The sequence below is a fragment of the Oreochromis niloticus genome, linkage group LG7 (genome assembly GCF_001858045.2).
Source record: "Oreochromis niloticus isolate F11D_XX linkage group LG7, O_niloticus_UMD_NMBU, whole genome shotgun sequence".
Lineage (NCBI taxonomy): Eukaryota > Metazoa > Chordata > Actinopteri > Cichliformes > Cichlidae > Oreochromis > Oreochromis niloticus.
Genome location: NC_031972.2, coordinates 18827929 through 18851485, shown reverse-complemented (window position 1 = coordinate 18851485; position 23557 = coordinate 18827929). Strand labels below are relative to the sequence as shown.

Genomic DNA, 23557 nt, shown 5'->3' with positions numbered 1-23557 from the left:
TGTCTAATAATCTTTCTCTTCTCTTTCTTTCTTTTTCTTTCTTTTTAGGCCCCAACTCTACTGACAGTCCCAACCAAACATCGCAAAAGCCAACAGCTGAAACTCATCTGCAGTTTTATCAGTGCAAGTTCTGTGTCCGTTACTTCAGATCAAAGTCGTTCTTAAGAAACCACACCAAAAAGGTGCATAATGTCATAGAGCCCGATTCGGATGCAAGTGTCTCCTCAAAGACTGCAAAGCAGCCCAGCTACACTGTCATAATGCACAGTGACCATTCTAAAGTGTATTCCTGTCAGTATTGCACATATAAGTCCCCACGGAAAGCACGGATAATGAAACACCAACTAATGTATCACAACAAAGTTCCTTCGGATAGTGCTGGAGATCCCCCGGAGTGCAATGAAAGCGGTGAGAAGTCGGACTCGGCTAGTGGGCTCATGAAGGGAACGTTTGCCTGCGAGTGGTGTGACTATCAAACCAACCAGAAGGACAGCTGGACCAATCATGTGGTGAAGGAGCACAGTGACAAGGTCAAGATAGTTTCCTGCACTGCGGAGGTGGAAGAGCAGGCAAGTGCAAGCTCCCCCAAACCGGATTCTCCCTCCTCTTCCCGCGCTAATGTTAGCGGAAAGGAGGAGTCTGTAGCAAAAACACCAGAAAACACCTTGGAGAAGTCCATCGCAGAGATCTCATCCTTTCAATATGCACAGATAAGTGCAGTTACACCCAACAGCACAGGTTCTTCTATCCTATCCAAGAGGTTTGCATCATCCGATGTTCCCAACAGTGCGATAGATATGGACACCAACCTACTCAATGAGGAAGACTCGAGGAGCAGCTTAGAGGACGATGACGAAGAGCTGGGTGATATGGACGATCCCAGCTACACTGGAACCCTGTCCGCAGATGCAAAGCAGCTATTAACAGATGAGGATAATAAATTATTGGAAACTAAAGGAATTCCCTTCAGAAAGTACATGAACCGATTTCAGTGCCCCTTCTGCTCCTTCCTCACCATGCACAGGCGGAGCATCTCCCGCCACATTGAAAATATTCACCTCTCTGGCAAAGCCACAGTGTACAAATGCGATGAGTGCCCATTTATTTGCACCAGCCCTCTGAAACTAGGCACGCACAAACAGAGCCACAATTTTTCAGATTTAGAAACCTTGGACCTGACAGGTGACAGCCCAGAACCTCAGAATGACAGCGCAGCAGAGCCAGTTAATGAGGGTAACGTGAGTTCTAAAGTCAATGGGAAAAAGACAACCAGCACACCAAACGACCAGCAGAACCCTCACCGCTGCACCCTCTGCAGCTTCTCCACCACCACTCTGAAAGGTCTGAGGGTCCACCAGCAGCATAAGCATTCCTACTGTGATGACCTCGATTCCACTGTCTTTGAAGCCCAGCTGTCTGACCAGCCAGACTCTGAAGTGGATGCTTCTCCAATCTTCCTACAAAAAACCCAGACCCCCATTTTAGGGCTTGCCACCAAAAAGCCCTTAGTAACAGGGAAAAGAGCCAGGAAGTCCATTAATGACTTGCCTTTGGATTTGTCCTCAGTCAAAAAGAGAACCAGAATTGATGAAATTGCCAGTAACCTTCAAAGCAAGATAAGCCAAAGCCAGCAGGACACCGTCATTAATCTGGATGACATGGATGATGAAGACGCGGGAGAAAATCATGCCAGCGCTGATGAGGGGAGAAACAATGAAAACAACAACCCTGTCTTTGCTTACAACACACAGCAGCTTTATGCAAGAGACTCTGCCAGCTCTAATGAGGGCAGCAGAATAGGGAAAAGAAAAAGCAACCCTAGGTCCAAGCCTAGAAACATCCCCATATCGCTGACTCTCTCGGACGATAGTGAAAATATCTCCGCTGATGCCAGTGACAGTGCTGTCCAAGAGAACATGGAATATTCAGAGGATCCTGGAATTACACGCTTCTACTGCAAACACTGTGATTACCACAATAAGTCGGCTCGTAGCGTCAGCACCCATTACCAGAGGATGCACCCTTACATCAAGTTCAGCTTTAAGTACATCCTGGACCCCGAAGACCAGAGTGCAGTCTTCCGCTGCTTAGAGTGCTACATCGAATACACAAATTACAACGATCTGCACCAACACTACATGGACCACCACCCTGAAGCAAGCAATGTGCTCAACTTCAACCAGCCGCATCTCTTATACATGTGCCGGTTTTGTTCGTACACAAGCCCTAACGTGAGGAGCCTAATGCCCCATTACCAAAGAATGCACCCCACCGTGAAAATCAACAACGCCATGATCTTTTCCAGCTATATTGTAGAGCAGTCCCACAAAAGCAGCGAATCACAGACTCTGAGGGAAATACTCAATTCAGGACCGAAAAATTTTAACTCTCCCACTTCGATGCCCAGGTCCACCTCAAGCCCGGTGCAGAAAGCGGTTTCCAAATCCCCTGAAGCTAGCGCTGACCCAGAACCTCTCAAAGAAGGCAGCAATGTTGTCGTCTACGATTGTGACGTGTGCTCCTTTGCAAGCCCCAATATGCACTCTGTTCTTGTCCACTACCAGAAAAAACACCCAGAGCAAAAGGCGTCTTATTTCCGTATACAGAAAACCATGAAGGTCATCTCAGTGGATCAGTCACAGCCTGTAGCCAACTCTTCGTTTAACACCAGCATGTCTTCGACTCCAAAACAATCAAGTGCAGCAGTTTATGGATCAGATGAAGAAATGTACTACTGCAAGCACTGCGTGTACAGCAACAGATCTGTTGTTGGTGTTTTGGTCCATTATCAGAAAAGACACCCGGAGGTGAAAGTGACAGCGAAATACATCAAACATGGCGCTCCTACCCCTGGATTGATGAAGCTCATGGATGAGCTGCAGATTGCAGCACCCAAGCAGTTCATGAAGCAGTTTCAAAATAACGGTCACGACGGATCTAATAACTCAAGCCCCAAACCAGGAAGTGGTGAGAAAGGCGAGGATGAGCTGTTCTTTTGCCAGCACTGTGATTATGGCAACCGCACTGTAAAAGGCGTGCTTATTCACTATCAGAAAAAGCACAGGGAGACCAAGGCCAACGCTGACCTTGTGCGCCGCCACACTGCAGTCGTCCGGAGTCAACGTGAGCGAGCGCAGATGGTTCAGTCCAGCGGCGCCTCGTCTGCTGCTCTCCCAGCTCCTCCAGACCCTGAAAACACTACTCCTCTGCGTTCCCTGAAGTGCAGGCACTGTTCCTACACGTCTCCCTACGTCTATGCTCTGAAGAAGCACCTAAAGAAAGAGCACCCCGCTGTGAAAGCCACAGCCATGACAATTTTACACTGGGCGTATCAAGATGGTATCTTGGAGGCTGGCTACCACTGTGAGTGGTGTATTTACTCCCATGCTGAACCCCAGGGTCTGTTGCTCCATTACCAAAGACGCCACCCTGAGCATAATGTTGATTACACATACATGGCCAGCAAGCTGTGGGCTGGGCCTGAAACAACCCAACAGGGGGGCAATGCAGAGACGAAACATTACAAGTGTAGGGACTGTGCCTTTGAGGCTTGCACAATATGGGACATCACCAATCACTATCAGGCAGTCCACCCCTGGGCTATCAAAGGGGATGAATCCGTGCTTTTGGATATAATCAAAGGAAACGGCTCAACTGAAAAAGCCCAGCAGCAGGTTTCCAAAGAGCAGACGCCTCTGAATTGCCAGACTGTTGAAGATGACGGCCCGTTGGTTATTGCCACCCCACCTCAAGAAAGCAATCCCCAGCCTCACCACCCACGCCTTTCCATCTCTAACAATCCTTATCAGTGTACTGTATGTCTGTCAGAGTACAACAGTCTCCACGGCCTCCTCACCCACTATGGAAAGAAGCACCCAGGCATGAAAGTGAAAGCTGCAGATTTTGCACAGGAGGCAGACCTCAACCCCAGTTCTGTGTATAAATGTCGCCACTGTCCGTATGTGAACTCCCGGATCCACGGAGTCCTCACCCACTATCAGAAGAGACACCCGTTGGTCAAGGTCACAGCGGAAGACTTTGCAGACGACATAGAGCAAATCACAGAGTTGCACGAAGGGGACGACAAGTTCAAAACTCAAAGGCAGGGCTACGGCGCGTACAGATGCAAAATGTGCCCGTACACGCATGGGACTCTGGAGAAACTCAAAATCCATTATGAGAAATATCACAATCAGTCTGCTTCCGACATGTTCTCTCCTTCTCTGACTAATTTTTCTTCTGGCAAAGAAACAGAGCCAGCAGGTGAGTGCAGCGCTAGTCATATATCAAGTGCAGCAAAAGTCCAGGAGGTCAGTGAGTTGGACCTTGCCCTCTCTCAGTTACCCATCAATAAGACAGAAAAACACGCTGTGTTCAAGTGTCAGCTCTGCAAATACTTCTGCTCGACCAGGAAGGGCATCGCTCGCCACTACCGTATCAAGCACAACAACGTCCGTGCTCAGCCAGAGGGTAAAAATAACGTCTTCAAATGTGCTCTGTGCTCATACACAAACCCCATACGCAAAGGCCTGGCAGCACACTACCAGAAGCGGCATGATATCGATGCCTATTACACCCACTGTCTGGCTGCTTCGAAGACTATGAACGAAAAGGTGAACAAAGTGATGGCACCCCCGCCGACAGAAGGGGACAATTCAGAAATGAGCGAAGATTTGCGATTAGCTGTGGAGAGACGGAGGTGCTCTCTTTGCCCCTTCCAGGCCTTCAGCAGGAAGAGCATTGTCTCACACTACATTAAACGCCACCCGGGTGTCTTCCCCAAGAAGCAGCATTCGAGCAAACTCGGCCGCTACTTCACTGTCATTTATGCCAAAGAACCCGAAAAGACTGCCGCGAGTGCATCAGCAGAGGACGATAAGGAAGTGATAGAGGTCCCGCTCGAACCTGAGCAGGATGGAGATGTGGACTGGCTGCCATTCAAGTGTCTGAAGTGCTTCAGGTTGTCTTTTAGCACCGGCGAGCTGCTCTCTATGCACTACAACAACCACCACTGCAACGACTTGAAGCGGGACTTTGTGGTATCTCCTGGTCTCTGGGACGAGGATCCCGATTTATATCTGTGTTCTCACTGTGAGCTGAAGTTCCTAGATCTCCCCGCTCTTGCTAAACATCTCCTGAAGCACAATGAGGAGTTTCAGAAAAAGGCGATGAGGCACGAGAGAAGGAGGCAGCTCCTCAGCAAGCAGAAAGCCACAGAGCTGCCTGAGAGCAAACAGGAGAAGGTGAGCAAACATAGTCGTCCCGAAATCTCATTAAAGAAAGAATTAAGGCATAATAGAATTCTCTACCTACCATTAATGTGTGTGATGGCATACTGTGATTTACCTGAGAGTCACATACCAATGCTCTACATGTGTTCTTCATCTTCCTGTAAGATGGAAGCTTCCTTCTTTTTTTTTCTTTTTTTTAAAACAACCATTTGTGGCATTGTGCTAAAGCTAAAGGGTGGCTTTGCCCCTGCACTTCATTGGCAGTAAACGGTAAAAGTAATGGTAGAAGAAGCTACCTTTAGAAGATGCTATTTTGTGTCTCCTTCCAGGATTGAACCAGAGATCTTTTGCTCATTGAGCCAATTTGCAAACCGCTAACTGAGCATGATGGGGTGGTTTCATGATCTGCGAATTAGTTTCATATTAACTTCATGTTAAATTATAGAACGGTAATATTCTGTAGTTTTTCTTGTGAAAACTGTAAACCAAGACTAAAATAATGCCGTCTTCTGACTGTGGCAGATATGTTGGCTTGTGCACACCATTCACTCATGTTAAATTAGGTAGCTATGGTGCTTTAATGGTGTGTGTTTTTTGTCATATATTTTAAAATAGGACATTTAAAAAAGAAAATCTTTCCTTTTCTGTGCACAGGAGAGTCCTGTAAATAAAACTCCCATCGGATTCAGGTGTAACTTCTGTGTAGAGATACACCCAACCCTCCGAGCCATCTGCAACCACCTTAGGAAGCATGTCCAGTATGGTGAGGTCAAAGAGGGGCATGTCAAGGTAAGAGAAGCTGCTTTTAAAGCTTCTTAAAGTGCTTATAATATATAGTTATATTTCTTGTGTCAAATAAATAATATAGTGTATATTCACTATCCATATCCTATATAAAATAAGTCATTATTAAAAATGTGTGGCAACAATAGAAGTAAGTCGTTTGTCAAATGTATTAAACGAGTTATTTTACTATTAAGAATATACATTTATCTTGCATCCTTCTTATTGTTCTCATATTGGCCTTAGGCTTAGTTTATGCAGCGGGGCATTAGTGTGCTTTAGGGGTTAGAGATGATGAGCCAAACATCAAATATCTGTAGCATCATATTTATTGTGGTGTTATGACTCTTTTAAACCTTTCCTTTTATAAATCGTGACCACATATATAGTACATGTTATTTATTCCACTGTGCTAATGTGATATCAGTGTAATACCCTCCTAACTATATTTCAAAGGCACATTTTTTTTCCTGTCCCCTGTGCTTCTGGATTATTTTCCATCTCTCATCCTCCTAGCACTGCAGTGATCTGTTTTACTGGACTGGGGTTCTGTTTCCCATTTTGTTTATTACTGACAGAGGCTTCTGGGTAGACAGTCTGTCAGCTACCCCGAGAGAAAACAAGCAGTGCTGTCCCATTGCTGTAGAGGAGCAGGGGGGTTGGAGTGGTGAGCCATAACTTTTAGGGCAGTGGCGGGTAACCATTTGAACATTAGTATTCCAGTGAGGCTGCCAGTGAGGGGAACAGGCCTAAGGACCCAATGCCTCACCCAAATGGAGGCCTGGATCTTCCATCAGACACTCAGTCTCTCTTTATGTGTCTAAGACGCCATGTTTTCCACCAACGAGAGTGATCATGTGAAAAAGCACTGTATTCACTTTGGTAACGAGGTCATAGTGTTCAAAGATGGGAATTAAATTCAAGAACAGCGCTGGTTTCTCAGAGGGGAGCGTGAAGAGCAGACTGACGGTGCATTCAGGGACTGGATGGTAAGGCTGGGGCTGTGGATGCCACATCTTATTTATGGATTCACAAAGTGCAGGGTCAGGTCCTTCCACAGAAAGAATGAGTTTCCTTGAGGCAATAAAAAAGTCATGGTGATCGTCTCTCTGCTCGCGATGACTGCTGCAAGCAGCCTGCACTCTGGCAGATGAAGGGAGGGGGGGGGAAAGAGATGGAGATGTTTTTCCAGTTCCTTTCAGTAATTGTTGGTAGAACTGCACGGTTGCAAGATCTTCTGTTTTTAGAAAAAATCGTCTCGATTAGTCATCCCGAATAAATGCTTATGGTTGGTTACAATTATCACACTTGATGCATGAGACGAGGGGATAGGCTGGAATTTTTCTGTCATATTCTGCTAAATATAAGCCAAGTGTGGTTCCTCTCAACCAACACACTGAAGAGTTTTAGGTCAGAGTTAAAGTTAACCAAAGTGCTGATCTTCAGATAACACAGAGAGATGGAAAGAAAAACAGGGGGGGTCAAAGGCAGAGTGTGAGAAACTATAACTGAGGCCTAACTGACAATGACTGCATGGATGGAAGCAGAAGTGTTAGGCAGCTGCTTAACTGTCGCCTGTATGCAGCTAATGTAGTAAAAAATAACTGTAGGTGCTAGACTTGAAGCGATATTTATATTAAAGTGATCTCTTCATTTCAGCATTCTGCAACCACATGAAAAAAGGTGTTGGCAGATAAAAATCAGCATGATCTGAGAGGTTGCTGAACATCTGAGACCTTTCCTCTTTTTTCTTTGCAGCAGGAAGTCAGCGAGGTCCCCCTGATCCTGCCTTCAGAGAGCCTAACTAATGGGAACATGGAGGGGGATGAAGGCGCCGAAGTCGACGGCCTGGAGAGACCCGGAGCCACGCCCAAAGATTCTGATGATGTCGCTGTTACCGTGGAGAACCTGGATCCTGAGACGGACGCTGGTGAAGGAAGGGCGGCGGCCTTGGTGGCCGCAGCCAGGGCCGCAGTGTCAGAGGGCCAGCTGAAGCAGCGGCTGGCAGCAGGGGTCACCCGTGTGCCCAGTGCGACCGAGTCTTCATGTCCATGCAGGGCCTGAGGTCCCACGAGAGGAGCCACTCAGCCATGGCACTGTTCAGCAAAGAAGACAAATACAGCTGCCAGTACTGCCAGTTTGTCTCGCCCTTCAGACACAAGTAAGTGGGGAGGGTCGGGGTTTATGACTGACACCTTTAACACCGCTTCCACAGTGCTGTCCCTCATGTGTACTGTGGTACTGTTTTTAAAGAGTAGAGCACAGTAAATTAAGACACTTTGGCCGAGGTAAGCACATATTCACCATATTACTGTGTTATCTGTTGACTCTCCTTTCCTCACTGTCCAGTTCTTTTGATTTTTTGCTTTTCATTAAGATGAAGTTTTAAGATTTAGTGGCCGTTTTGCTTCCGTCTCCTTTTAGAATAGTGCAAAGAAAATAATCCAAATGCACATTTATATACACATAGGTGTAGATTTTTTAAGACATAGACTTTATTTAAGAGGGGAAATTTACTTGTTACAGCAACACAAGGGACAGGAAGAAAAAGTGAATTAGAGTGATATTAGATAAATAAAAATAATGAGTCAAAATACACTACTGTGTACAAAAGGCTTCTATATACAGTAAAATACTTAAAATTGCATATGTGTCCATAAAGCCTAATATATGTATCTTACAATATATGTATTTAAAGGCTTTTTTTCCCCCCTCCAGGAATCAGTACTTCAGTATGACTTAGATACACCAAACTTTCCAATTTTAGTGTTTTCTTTTTTTTCGTAGAGGGGTTTGTGACTATCAAACATTTTAAATCTCAAAATATGTGTAAAATTTAAATTTTCTGGCTTTTGATCAGTTTTTCACATTTGTGAAGCGATTTTAAAAACCACAATCCCTCTGTAAAAGAAGAAATACAGTCTCTTGCATGCCACCAAAAAGAAGGCTGTGTTGTATTCGTCCAATGTTCAGAATTAGGTTCTGGAAAAGCAAATTGTCACATATTTAGACAGATAATGGCCACTTGTCGTTAGAAAAATTGTCTTAATGTTAGCCCTTAAGCCGGGGAAGTTTCATAGCGATCGCCATGCAAGCAGGATGAATGCAAAGACCATCTTCTTTAAGATGTCAGTCCTACTTTATGGGGAGCTCTTACATGCAGCACTTCTTGCTGAGAAGCTTCTTCCTGTTATTTGGCTATTGCTAGTGCTGTTTGGCTAAGTGGCTGGATTAGCAGATGCAGCCTTGAGGAAGTGCGATCAGTGTTAACCTCAGCGATACACATTGTGCACCCTGTGGTATTTGAATGCTCCGACTGTGAAGCAGCATTACTTGGAAATGTTTAGTTTGCGTTAGCAGTCACTTGGCAGGAGGCAGTGAGTCAGACATTAATCTATTAAAAATTACAGTTAAAAACGGATGAGTGGTTTGAACCCTTTGCAGCCCCAGTAAGCGGTATATTTAAGCTAAACACCTCACCAGCCTTTACACCAGCTGCTCTTTAGATCAACTAGATGTTAAAGTCATTTTGTACAGTGCACAGTTTTACACCTTATTCTGTTTACCCTATCACAATCCCTTTGAATCTTCAATCTTCTCCAAGATTTCCTGCCTCCTAGGAGAGAAAGACAAGCATTACAAGCGAGGCAGATATTTCTTTTTATTTTGGTAGCGTGATTTGTTTTATCCATCACAGAGACACAGAGCGAGAGGGGAAAGAGAGAGTCCTCATCTCCTCTGAGCTCCCAGGTGTAATCCCTCTGTACTGTATGTGCCCTGACCCAGAAAGAAGCCGCATTCCCATGCCACCTAGGAGGCTGGCATTAAAAACACAGCTACCGTCCCCACAGGCACTCACACACTCATTCCCACCAGGGGATTGTGGGTAGATGAGTTCACCCCACGGCTCCTTGTTCTGTAGTCATTGGAAATGTGCGGCTGTTGTTTGCGAGGTAAACAGAATCGAGCGCTTTAGACGCCGCTGAAAAGAAGAAGGGGAAAAAACCCCCGCTGCTGAAATCATCAAAGTGGATGCTGTAGAGCAGAGCGCTCTCTCTTTCTTTCTCATACTCCCGTCTTGTCACTGTCTCTCTTTTGTCCTCATTTCATCCATTTTTCTCATTTTATCCTCTTATCTCATATCCTCCCTTCTGTGTTTTGCCGTTGTTGTTGTTGTTGTTTTTAACTTCTTTTTTATTTTGTTTCATTGCCAGTCTGGACCGACATGTGCAGTCTCACCACGGGCACCACAAGCCCTTCAGGTGTAAGCTCTGCCCCTTTAAATCTGCCTACGTGAGCCGCTTGAAGAGCCACCTGCATAAGGCACACACAGGTAAATAAAAAACACAAGCAGACACAGAACATTGTCACATACAGCTGTATCTCTGACTAACAAGCTATTCCTAGACCCATATACCTACCAACTTCCTGTTTATCTTCTGCAAAAAGATGTTCTGTGTGATTATCGAGCACAGCTCAACTAGTGGGTTAGCCTTAGAAGCATTTTAACCATTCACTAAATCCAGGGATTTAGTTTGAATTCCTATTTTAACACTTAAGGCCCAAGTGAGCGTTTGTATTTTTAATATTATGTATTAATTTAATTCTATTATTAACATTTTCTTTATTTGGGAACCTAGCATGCTACAAAAGTGAAGGTTTACTGGCCGTTGTGGCATAATGAGATTGTTTTTGTTGTCGAAGGAGCCAGACAGCAGACAGCGATTTGAATTCATGTTAATGCAAATGCGGAAAATCTCCACCTGAGCTATCAAAACACAAGCAAAATGAAGCAACCTTGAAACTGGTGAGGCAGATAAGCTAGTCCTAAGGAGGATTTGAATAATACTATGAAGAAAGATCGGTAAGACGCGCTAGATCCGGGATGTCAAATATAAGGCTTGGGGGCCAGAATCAATCCAGCAAAGACTCCAATCCGGCCCACTGTAAGGCTCTGGGAAATGTGAAATGTATTTTCATGACTTTTATAGGTTTTCCTAATAATAAAGACCTCCACCACGTCCATTCACACCAAAATAATCAAAAAATGTATACTGATTTAACTTTCAACATTTTTTCAGTTTGTAAGAAGTCAATCTGTAAAGGTCAGAAATTGTACAGTGGGTCCATAGTTTACAATTTGGGCTTAAACTGTAAGAAATAAAGATTCCTTTAATTTGTTATGGCTGCAAGTGTAGTTAAGCCTCTTTACACTGACAGAAAGAGCAGTTTCACTGGTTAAGGTCAAAGTTGGATGTATGTGGCCCACAATGTAAGTTTGACTTCCCCGCTCTAGATCTTTGAGGCAAACTAGTGTTTAGTTACATTCAATAATTGGAATTGTGAAAACAATCAGCATTGAATCTTTCCTTTCACAGTGCTTTTGTATTGAAGCTGTTACCACTGCCAGGAATTTATATTGAAGATATTCTTACTAGAAATAGTTCAGTGCTGTGTGTGGCAAGCCAATCTAAGAGTTAGATTTGGATCAGGATGCTGCTTCCTTTTAAGATGTTAAGCAAATACATTTAACAGAAGCAGGAAGTACAAGGCTGGAAATCCCCATGGGAACATTCAGAACATCAAAACCAAAAATTATAAAGTAAAGCTTGCACCAGTGTGCAGTTATATGCTATAATAGAGCATAAAGTAATAAAATGGGTCACTGTATTGGGCTTCAATTTGTAAATGAGAGATAAGCTGTGATAACCTCATTGTAACCTTTTGTATTTTATGTAGTACTCTTCTTTTTGTCTGGCTCGCTAACCTGCGCTGAAAGCTTTTTAATGAACCAAGGATTACTTTTTTTATGAGATCTTCCTTCAGGTGCAAATTCAAACTTTCAATCAAATCAAATTTCTTCTAAGTCTAAAATATGGGACCAGCTTCAGAATTTTTGCTTGAAGTTTAAGGAGCTTTAATACACGCTGTAACTCAGGGGGAGCCCTGTTGCCAATAGGGTATTACATTTGCTCCAGATTTCCTCAAAGGGCTTTGTTTGTGGTCGGGATGTGTTTATCATCACTGCTTTCCTTAACAAATGCTCCCTAATTAGCTATCTAGAACCATGTGCAGGTCTTTGCAAGCCTGGTATGTATAATACTTCTGTGTTGATGTAAAAATCAAGTCCAACGCCTCATGATCCTCAATATTCTTCCAGGTGAGCAGCACACATACAAGTGCTTGTCCTGCCCCTTCACTTCTATGACCATCAGCCAGCTGAAGGAGCACTCTCTGAGAGACCACGGTGAAGTCTTGACCCTTCCCAAACTCCGAGCAGCCAACCAGGCTGCGCATGCCACCCTCAGGCCCCCCCGACCGGCCAGTAATCCAGAACAGACTCCCATAGCACCTGATGGTATGAGATCATGCGTAATCTTCATTAAGTATTGTTTTCTTCGCTTTGTATCTGGGTGAAAGGAACAAATTATAATATTTTATCTAGTGAGCTTTATAGGTGCTGGTAAGCAGCAGGCTCCTGGCTCACCACAGTCGACTATAGCATTTTCCAGCTTTGAATCTTACATCTGATGAAATTTACTGCATATAAGCTATATAGAAAACTGCAAGAGCTCATGTGTAATGTTTATTATAATGAAATAGGAGCCAGCATGAAGTAGCTGTCACTGAGGGTGTATGCATTTAACTGTATAATTGGTTGCCAGGGTAATCTCAGGTGTCTATATGGGGTATCACTGGGAAACAACCTCTCATGACCAATCACTTCTGTCGAAACACACATTTCAGTCACTTGAATGTCAGGATCTTCCCCTCCCCGAAACATGAGACATTCTCAATGTACGCTTGGATATGCAGGCAGGAAAGTGCCGTCACATTGAGGGTGGAGAGCGTTAATAAAATTAAGCGGGGATGCCTAACAAGCATAGCCATCTGTAGAAGTGAGTCTGGTATTCGTGAGTCATGCGTTCATGTTGGAGAAATGCTTTAATGTAGTACTGTGGCTGTTTAGATTTGACTACGTAAGACACTGTTTTTCCACAGAATATGTTCAGACGGGGACGCGCCGTGACTCTAGGCTGGTGTAGAAGTAAACCCCTTGATGTAATGCCATGTTTGAGGTGTTATAGTTGCTTTGCAGCGGCTGCTTTAGCTTGCAGACTGTTCTTGGCAGCAGCTGTCACCTTGCTGCTGGAGCTGTGGAATCTTCCCTGGAGCTGAAGCGGGGCAGCATTCCTCAATGCACCATCCACCACTGTCAGCTGTGCCCCACCAAGACAAATGAAGCATTGAGAAAGAGCGGGGCTGACATATTGAATGTCTCTTTACTGAGCCAAACTAGCTACCTTCAGCTGAATGTCTGAAATTCAAACAGAGGGAGTTTGTGTTGTTGGCACGGTGTCTTGAAAAAGATTTCCATTTGATTGCCCGTTATTAGCAGCAATGTTTACTTGGATTTCTTGGAAAATTCCTCCTAACAGTTGTACCTGGCAGAATTAAGAAAATAAAACCGAAAGGTCTTTGAAATCCAGCCTCATCATCGCTTTTAGCAAAATGGCAGTGCAGGCGTATTAGTTTGATCCACACCATATCTCGGTGACTACTAGACTGCTATACACGCTCATCATCCCTGCAGGATGAATAATTAATAGCTTTAGGAACTCTATAAAGCAAAGGATTAGGTTAATTTTTTTTCCAGTGCTTTAGTTTATGACCAAATACCTGCAAAGCGAGTGAGTTTCTAAAGGTTTCAGCTGTACTTACAATGTGTGTTAGCTTGCAGGTAACTCCTTTATGTCTTCCGTGTTAGCTTTTCCAATTTGAGGCCGACAGCTTGGCACTTAGTGTAGGCAGCCGCTGTCGTAAGGCGTTCTCCTCCTTTCCTTTAACTTTCCCACACAGGTATTCCATCTCTAATGCAGTACAATAAATAGTTTTAGCCCTTAATGAACAATTTAAGAAGCCACATCCCCACCTAACTGCAAAATCTGCTCTTCATCTTCCGTCTCATCTCCATACCTCCTCCACATCGCGGAGAAGATATTACGGGAATTAATCAAGCGTGGCGCTGTTTAATTTAATAGAGCTCCTCTGTCCAAGTCAAAAAATGGAGCTCAAGAATTTTGTAACAGCAAAGTTTCAGAGAAAAGTTGTTGGGTTTTTTTCCCCATTCCCTGCTTGCTTTCGCCTACTCTTAGTGCTGAATGAGGTATTTTTCGCACGGAGAGATACTCTGTTAGTGTCACTGTACTTTATTTATTGATGTGTTGGAGGCTCAAACTAGGACGAGAATATGAGCCGGCTCGATGATATTATAGACTCTCGAGAAAGGGAATGAGGAGGGAAAGAGGCAGGGTACAAAATGACAACAGTCACAGTTACACTTCGGCGGGGGTGTGAGGGACATTTGGTGTAAGCACATCTGAACACCTCTTCTTTACAGAGGCATGAATCATATATGGCCCTTTTAATTAACGTTATGTATTCTTTCTATCGACTTACTGAAGACTTTATTAGCACCACGTGCCTTTTCGTATGTGTATCTAAACAGCCACTTATTTGCCAGGATTGTAATAGCACAATCTTGCTGATACATGTTAGGAGCTTGTGTTAGTGTTCCTCTGTGGCATAATTGTCGGTTCCAGACGGGCTGATTTGGTGGTTTGAGTGTTTTCGAAGCTGCTGATCTCATGAGATTTTCACACAGTCTCTAGAGTTCACTACTGAGCACCTCGATGGCAGTCGGATATTGTTTGAATGCTACAGCCTATCTTAGGACTGTTGCTGACCTCACACATCCCTTTATGATACAGTTAACCCTCTAATAGCTACATTTAAGCATAGTAAGTAAAAAATATTGCAGACTGGTTTCATTAAAATGACACAACCGTGCTCCTCGGTGACACCCTCCCAGTCACCAGATCCGAGTCTAACACCTTTGGGATGTGGCGTAAAGTGTGGTTCATGGCATGCAGCTGACAAATCTGTGGAAATTATGCGACACAATCATGTCGGCGTGGAGGAGAACCTCAAAGGAAAGTTTCCAGCATTTGTAGAATCTGTGCTGCAAATAACTGAGGGTCTGTTGAGAGCAAATCGAAGCTTTTCCCAGTGTTAGTTATGGCGCTCATAATAAATTCCCTGGTGAAATGTTTACTCCTTTAAAAAAATTACATGTTAATGAAATGTAATCAGACCTCTTACATAAACTGAACAAAACGGGGAGATCAATTGATCCAAGTAGATAAAGTAGGTTAAACTCCACCCTGCTGTGCAAAAAAATTCATCAGCTCGACAACTTCACCGTGCGCTGGAGTCAGTCAGTAACTGATGATGATGACGATGAGTTGTGGTTGGAGTGGTTGCTTGGTGAGGGAAGAAAATAATCAAGTCCTGCCACCTTGTATACAAATCCTGTCCTATGGTAAAACATAGAACATCTAAAGATAAAGCATCAATGTAAAAACTGATCTTACTTGCCAGACATTACATTTTCCCCATATCCGCATACACTGTGTCACCTTTTATTAAACCCCGAGGTTGTCTAAATGCCTCCGCCTCTCTCTCAGATCCGTCATACCTGGAGCCAGTGGATGTTCGTCAGCAGCTCAGTCATTACCAGCTGGCCTCCCGCAGTCAAATGTCTTCCAGCTCAACACCTGGTGGCTCAACGGTGGCCGACAATCGCCCCGAGAATATCCTCACGTGCGAGTTCTGTGAGTTCAGCTCCGGATACATGCAGAGTCTACGGCGTCACTACAGGGACCGTCACGGTGGCAAGAAGCTCTTCAAATGCAAAGATTGTTCCTTTTTCACCTGCTACAAGTAAGTGAAAAACAAAATTTACAGAAAAATGTAGAAAGATGTCCACACATTGCACATTTGCAGGCGCTCATTTAACCTCATAAAGTCTGGACCGTGAAATAATGGCCAGAAGATTTAAATTTTTTTGAAACTGGAGTGTTTTCTGAAGTTTCTGGAATTTTTTTTAAAAAAAAGGAAATTAAATATTTGCATATATGAGTTTTAATTTCCATCATTTTTGCCGCGGTTGGCATTTTTGTGCAGTTTATGTACTCAGCTTTTTCAGTAAAAGAAAAATCTCACTTACATCTTTAAAACTCACAAAAACTCTTGGATCAAACATGAAACACTTACAGGGTGATGAGGCTTTCTGTCTTTTAATCTGCCTCAGGAATACCTTCACCATGCACGTAGAGGCGGGTCACTACAACAACATGCCAGAGGACCTCGCTAAAGACCTGCGCTGCCCTCTCTGCCTCTACCACACCAAACGCAAGAGCAACATGATCGACCACATTGTTCTGCACAGAGGTACGCTGCCTTCAAAATGGAACCGGCCACATAGTATGCTTTTCTGTTTCTTTTACAAGTCAACTTTATCGATGGGTCATGCTGTGGGAGACTGCTTTTTAATGCTGTGGCTCAGGTGATTGAATTAATCTCAGGGTCAAAGGGTCGGTCCGCGTGAATATTGTTTTTTTTTTTCTAGCACTTACAATTTAGGAGTGAAACCAGCTACAAAAGGAAGGGCGTATGTTGTGGTGAGATCTGAAGACCTTTGGTGTCAGCGCTGTGGCCAGTTTGGCGAATGTTTGCCAGCTCTTGAGTTGTTCTTTAACTCTTGTTCTTTTTGTGTAGTAAACAGACATGAGCCATCAGTGATATCAATCATCTTATATAACTGCCAGCAAGACCGAAAAACAGTGCATTTTCTAAAATGTCAAAACATTCCTTTTACAGCAAACGCCATTAGAGTCAAAGTCGGCGTCATACTGCCTGTGCTGGCATTTGCAGTGTTCAACATGAAGGAGACGGTTAAATGATATTTGAGTCAGGACTACTACAGTCAAAGGAAGATTGTTATTTCCATCTGCTGTAATTTATACTTGGCGGTATGCCTCGGCTGTGGAGTAGGACAGCACAGATCCCCCGTGCAGGGGAGAGCAGGCGTCAGCGTCAGTAGATATGACACTGATGAGAGACCTAACATGAAAGGAGCTGGTGTGGAGGTGGGTTGCAGCCACAGTGAATTGTAGGCAGGCTAAAGCGGCTTAAATAAACACGCCCCATGTGAGATTTGCCAATCTGATACATAGAGGTTTCTCATCTGAGCCGTCAGCTGATGTGGGCTAGCACTGTGATCAGCTGATCTGCCGGAACCGCAGCTGAGCTCGGCTTCTCGCCTTGCCTGGTCTGCTGTGCTCGATGTTTCTGAGTGATGGATATGTTAAATGTTTACATTTCTCCTGACAAGAATGTTTTTCATGTATTTTTATCACGAGGAATAAAAACACACCAGTAAAAGTAACGGTAACACAAGCAATACCAACAGTCTTTACATGTTGTGTGGAGCTTTTTTTGTTTTTTCAATAGTTAAAGCATCGCTTTCTGTGTCTGTAGGGAAACTAAAGAAAATGGCAAAATCGCCTTACTTTCTCCCCTTCACTCTCTCCTCTCACTCCACCAGAGGAGCGCGTGGCTCCATTGGAGGTCAGCCGCTCCAAGCTGTCGCGTCACCTTCAGGGCCTGGTTTTCCGTTGTCACAAATGCACCTTCACATGCTCCAGTGACCAGGCCCTGCAGCTGCACCTGCAAAAGCACGCTGAGATCAAGCCCTACCAGTGCCAGCTCTGCTATTATGACACCAATAGACGGATCCAGCTAGAGGACCATCTACGCCTTGAGCACAAGGTCGGTTGGAGTTCACGTATAATGGTGTGGTGTCCAAGTAAATTCAAACTAGTAGTTCTGAATCGTGGTGTCGTTTGGCAGACGAGAGAGTCTTGCTTTTCACTGTAAGAGTGTCTTAATAAACATTTTTGGACAGTATTTAATTATTGGTCTTCTCACTTGGTGTAACGTGAGATGTTCATTGCTTAAACTCTGGGAGTGAGTAAGACTATTCAATGTGTAAAGACAGAAAATCTAGTATTTTAAAAACATTACACACAAACACACATTCATTTTTTTAAAATATTAGCATTAAGTTTTTAAAAATTTAAGCATTTAAAAAACAGATTGTTATTTGGCAAGTCACCAAAGTCCAGTGGAAATGATACTTACAGTACAATAAAGCAACAGATCAGGGGAACACTGTACAGTTGGCAGTGTTCTGGACCCCAGGCAGTGTTGCACAAAAGTACTATACCTACTAAAGGGAGGAAATAAGCAAAATAATGCATTGCTTTGTCTTTTTTTCTTTTTTCAAAGCACAAGTAATTTGTAAAACATTCCTTTTAAGTAACAAGAAGCACTCTCGAGAGCACAAACTACCACCAAGGCAGCTTGCTCAAGGCAGTATTTACTTTTAAGGTATTACTGTTGTATTTTTTATATACTCTTTCTGTTGTGATGTACGTTAAGACATTTGTAGTGCAGTAAAAATCAGAAAAGGGTAGCTTGACAGACGTTTGCTTCGATTACACACACATGTGTAGGAGTAGGTAATGGTAATAAGTATTGATTTGTAAATAACTGGGCATGAATAAATTGAGCTTATTACATAATATTATGCTACAGTATATTTCTAACCAACTAGGCAGATCTTTCTCTTTCTAAACTGGTATTTAAAGATGTACCATATTTTAGGGTCATATTGAAAGAAAGGCGGAAATGAAAAATGAAATGCCAGTATCATTGCCAATACAAAAAATGCATTTTATGAAAGTTTGACCTTATTTGACCTCGAGAAGAGGTCAGAGGTCCAGGGTTACGTCATATTTAGAATCCCCATAGATCTTTACCTTTATGCCAATATTTGCACACAGGTTTAAATAGCTCTATATAGCATTGTTGACACGTTGTTAGCAAGTTGACCTTCAGATCAAGCCTTTGACCGTGAAGGAGAGGTCAGAGGTCAAATGTAACACAATGTTTTAAATCTTTATACAGTACTTTCTATATGTTGACAAAGCTCAGCACATTTGTAAGAATCAGAGTTTTTGAGTCGTAAAGTTTTTTCTGAGTTTTCAACCAATAAATAATGAGGTTGACCTTGGTGTGTGTAACCCAGATTTTAATGGATATTTAACATTCAGTTTTACCAGAATTCATTCAAAACTGTTGGAGCTACTGTATCATGTTTACAGGCAGAATGTCAGGAAGGCATGCAAACGAATAACAAAATATAACCTCCTTGTCGAGGTAAGAAGTAACAACCTCAAGGCTGTCAGTGAGCGCGGCAGTCAGACTAGATGTATACCTCTTTTTTTTCTTCCCCTCTGACTATGTAATGATAAGTCATATTAAAACTGAAACAACAGTAATCAGTCCCCATTAGCATATATTTGTGGTATTTGAAAAGTTGCACCGGGAATAAATGGGAAAGTCTTTACTGTTTACTTGGGTGTTGTAAGTTAACCTTATTAAGAGCAGGCAACTCACTGCTAAGCATTTTTTTACATAACTAATCAAATGACCAAAAAAAAAAGAGCCACATTTTTCCAAATAGTAGCTCAGCATGGGGTAAAATCTGTAAAGAGGCTGCTCTGGGTTTGACATTAAAATCTGCTCATTTTAAGATAGAAAAAACTGCATCAGTGATTCTGCTGACATTTGTTACGCCTGCGATTTTATTCATTTATTTTTACATGAAACCTTAGTCAGTCATAAACTAGAGGGTTGGAGTGTCTGCAATTAGAATAAAAATATGCAGATGCTCTCATATTATCAATAGGCTCCAGTTCAAAGTCTCCCTTTAGTTTTGTTACACCTTGATAGATAAAGAAGGGGGAGATCAGTGCATTGATACATTGGGGTGAGATGAGTAGGTGTCATATTGTTACAGTTTCAGTATATTCTTACAAATCAATCCAGGAGAGGAGAAAGAGTTTATCTATTACTCTCTCTTAATAGGGATAAGAGGATGAGATGATGTGCGATGGTAGGTGGAAAGAACTTAAAAAGGGCACCCTCTTAAGTTCTTTTTCAACCTTTACCTGAGATTTCACCCAATGCTTGTTGGGATAAAGTCAAACCCAGCTTTTAGTTGGAAAAAGATTTGCTTGCTTCAGAGCCATAATTTTCACACATTTTCACACATAATTTATAATCATATCTGTTTGATTCAGCCGTGCAGTCCTCTTTTTATGAGACGTCTATAAATACTTTTTTACAATGGAAGAGGTCAGTACAGCCTTTTTTTCCTGTTTCTTCACTGGTTGTTGTGTATTTAACCTATATATAAAAAGTCAGTTTTTAGTTTTTATATGAATTTATATGAATTCAGAGCTATTTCAGATCATCTTTGTTTTGTTTTTTCCTGTTTCAGATTAATGGTAGTTCTGAAAAACTTTCATGGCAGTCAGGAAGCATGACAGATCAGGTTTCTTCCTGGGTGAGGCAGCAGGCTAAAGCTTATTCATGCTAAAGGATGATGTGAGTTGAGGTTTGGAGGGTTGCAGTTTCGTGTCTTCAGGGAGTATGGGAGGAGGAAATTACTCAGAAAGAGTGAGATAATAGGTGACAAGATGCATGAGATATTGGAACAAGTTTCCTTCCTTTGTTAAATGTTCTATTTTAGATTATCTGAGTTCATCAACTAGGGATACAAATATCTCCTTGCATAATTCTTGCGAATCAGACGGAACTTTGACTGAGAAGTAGAGCGTTCAGCAAAAGCTGCGACTGTTTAAAAAAAGACAGGCGTTCACCTGCTAAGGTCTTACAAAAACCAGACATTTCAGTTGTTTGAGCACTTTGGTCTATAAATAACCACCAAAACTCACTTTGACTGATACCAGGAATTTCTGTGCTTGTGCTAAAAATATACCGCTTTCACCATGACTGTTGTATCCCATACAGGCAGGATGTGGACTTGTGTTACAGTAAATGAATATAGGTCAGAGAAACATAGCTGCTGGAGGAAAAGTTACAACAAAAACCAAATCCAAGCAAAAACAGTTAGCTTTGTGGTCTCAACCCAGATCTGGAATTTCTAACAGGTTTTCATTGTGTTTTTATTTTCCTGCTTAAACTCAAACAAAAAAGGCCAAACATGCACATTCTGATGTTGTTGAAGCCTGGAAAGTTTCAACTCTGATTTCGGGGAGCAAGCGAGGAGCTCCTTGAAATAAACCCTGGTTGACGAACACCATACTAACCTGAAAACACACATCTCCTGTCTCCGATTAGGTAATCCGCAACTTTGAACTGATGGGCCGGGTCAACCTGGACCAGCTGGACATGATAAAGGATCAAGGCAGCAGTGCTGAGGAGGAGGAGGAGGAGGAGAGAGAAACTATGGAGATGGTGTCAGATGGAAAAGTGGCTCTGGAGGAGGAAGAGGAGGAAGCGGAGGAGGATGACGATAATGATGTGGGAATGGAAATCATTGAGAACATGGTGGGGGGCCAGACAGAGATGGACGATGAAGAGGTGGAGGAAAACGTCAAAGACGAAGACGATGAGGTGGAAGAAGTAGAAGAAGTGGAGGACGAGGAGGACGAAGAGGAAGTCCAGGAAGTGGGGGAAGGGAAGCCTGCCCCTCAAGGTAACATCATATCCAAAAAACTGTTACTTTATGACTACGACTCAAATCCAAAACTATATTATTACTTCTTTTTTTTTAAACTGCACTATAAAAGCAGAATAGACTCTTTGACAAAGATTACTGGGGACCACAGTGCAAAGCATTATGTGAAGTAAAGCTGACCTATGTTTCTGCTATACATTATCCCCTGTGTCTCTCTTTGATCTCAGTAAATATGCCCATAAGTAGGACATGCAACAATATTCTGGAAGTAAGATTTATCTCAATTCCATAACATTTATCTCTTTGTTAATTATTCATGTTTATGTTCTTTATTTGTAGTCCAGCTTTCAGAAACCAGATTGTCATTCTGAGCTGATTTTCTATCATTTTAGCTTCTCTTTCACTGCACCTAACTATATTGGTATGTCTGCAAAAAGTACATCAAATATGGAAAATAATCCAATCTGATCATGTAGTTGTGCGGAGGTGGAGGCTTGTTTTTCAACATGTGTGAATTTGCTGTATTCTGAAACTCTATTTCCCAGAAGTCCTTGCATCTCCCATTAGCAACAGCAGCAGCAACAGCTCTGGGCCAAGCAGTGCAGAGAAGCGTATTCCCTGTGAGTTCTGCGGCCGCTGCTTCACAAACAGCCTCGAATGGGAACGACATGTCCTTCGACATGGCATGTAAGTCTATTTTTTTTTTTCCTCTCTCTCTTCTTCGTAACTGTCTCTTTGTGTGTGAGCCTGCATACTTTCCCTACCCAGTCAGCTCTTCCAGCCTACTCTTAAATGCCCTCTGTGGCCCTTTTTAGCCATTTCTCTGCTGTCATTTAGGTACAAAAAAAATTCTGATGAAAGGTTGTGCTGATAAAAAACCTAAGGAAAAAGTTGATAAATCAGATGTTTGTTGACATGGTTGACATGAATTGATGAAAATGAGGTTTTTCCAGATTTTCTCTTTGATGTGCAGCTGTGGAGAAACATGACTTTGGTAAAGCACCAGGTGCATCCTTTTCAAAGATGTTTGCATTCAAGCGTTAATGTTACTTAAGGTCAACCCAAACCTGCCGCAGCAAATGGCTGCCCCTCCCTATGTTCTGCTGGAGGTCTTCATCTTACATCTGTAGCTGCCCAGCAATTGCATTGAATTGTTTTTGTTCTTGGAGAGCAGTTGCATGCGTTTGTGGAGACTGACTTTCGATTTCAAGGCAGTTGCACTGATGGGATGGGAGGCAAACTGTCTTGTTTGCAAATAATTGCCATCTAACTTATAAATGCAGAAATATTGCCTACAAATTGCAATCAATCTGAGTTCGTCTGCACACAATCCAACTCATGTACAGTACTTTTTTTGGAATATGGGATTATGAACTGTTTGCCAATATTCATATACTGTATGACAAAAGTTGCTTAGTACCTATTTTGCAGTTAAATTGCTTTCTTGCAGCAACTATGTCACTATTTGTGAAGCAATTTCTGAATTAAATCTGAGGATCTGGCTAAAGTCTGAATGTAACTAAATGCAAGAAGTCAATTCTGTTCATATGGAGTGTTTTCAGTGGGAGAAAATTTTCATTATTTATCCAAGTGACATCTTCAGTCTCAGTTGACTGCAAGTTTCTCCAACCTTACAAACAGTACTTTTGCATAACGACTGAAACTAGCACCACTGCTTAACACTGAGCCACAAGATCAGTTTCATGATCCTTCCCCAACTCTCTGTGAATCAGACACATGGTCATTGTTCAATGGTCATGACAATTTGCATAATAACCGATCAAAAACCAATCTCTGGCTCCAGATGAACAAAATCAACTTCCTAAGATTTCCTTACTGGAATCAAGACTCATTTGCAGAGGAATTTCTGAATTTTCTATTATCAAATCTGTCAAATCTACGATGTTCTGGCTGGAGTCTGAATGTTTGCCACCACCTAGATGCACTAAAATTGTTATAAAGACAACAACTGATTGCAAGTGGTCACAAACGTGGTCCTTGTCTTTTGAATTAGTCATTTTAAAGTTCCTTGGAAACACAACAATTGCAATAATTTTGGTTGTGCCACAGTCACAAACTACTGTTTTCC

General features: G+C 42.7%; 1 protein-coding gene across 1 annotated transcript in view; it reads left to right on the top strand.

Annotated features, from left to right (window-relative positions):
* znf462 (zinc finger protein 462) overlaps positions 1 to 22159 on the top strand; it is a 50289-nt gene extending 28130 nt beyond the window's left edge. Inside the window, 11 exon segments of the mRNA XM_019361028.2 lie at positions 49 to 5243; positions 5886 to 6020; positions 7773 to 8022; positions 8025 to 8175; positions 10229 to 10347; positions 12175 to 12372; positions 15542 to 15797; positions 16168 to 16307; positions 17464 to 17687; positions 21129 to 21486; positions 22014 to 22159. Coding sequence (XP_019216573.1) covers positions 49 to 5243; positions 5886 to 6020; positions 7773 to 8022; positions 8025 to 8175; positions 10229 to 10347; positions 12175 to 12372; positions 15542 to 15797; positions 16168 to 16307; positions 17464 to 17687; positions 21129 to 21486; positions 22014 to 22159 — 7172 coding nt within the window.
* Positions 22160 to 23557: the final 1398 nt, after the last annotated feature.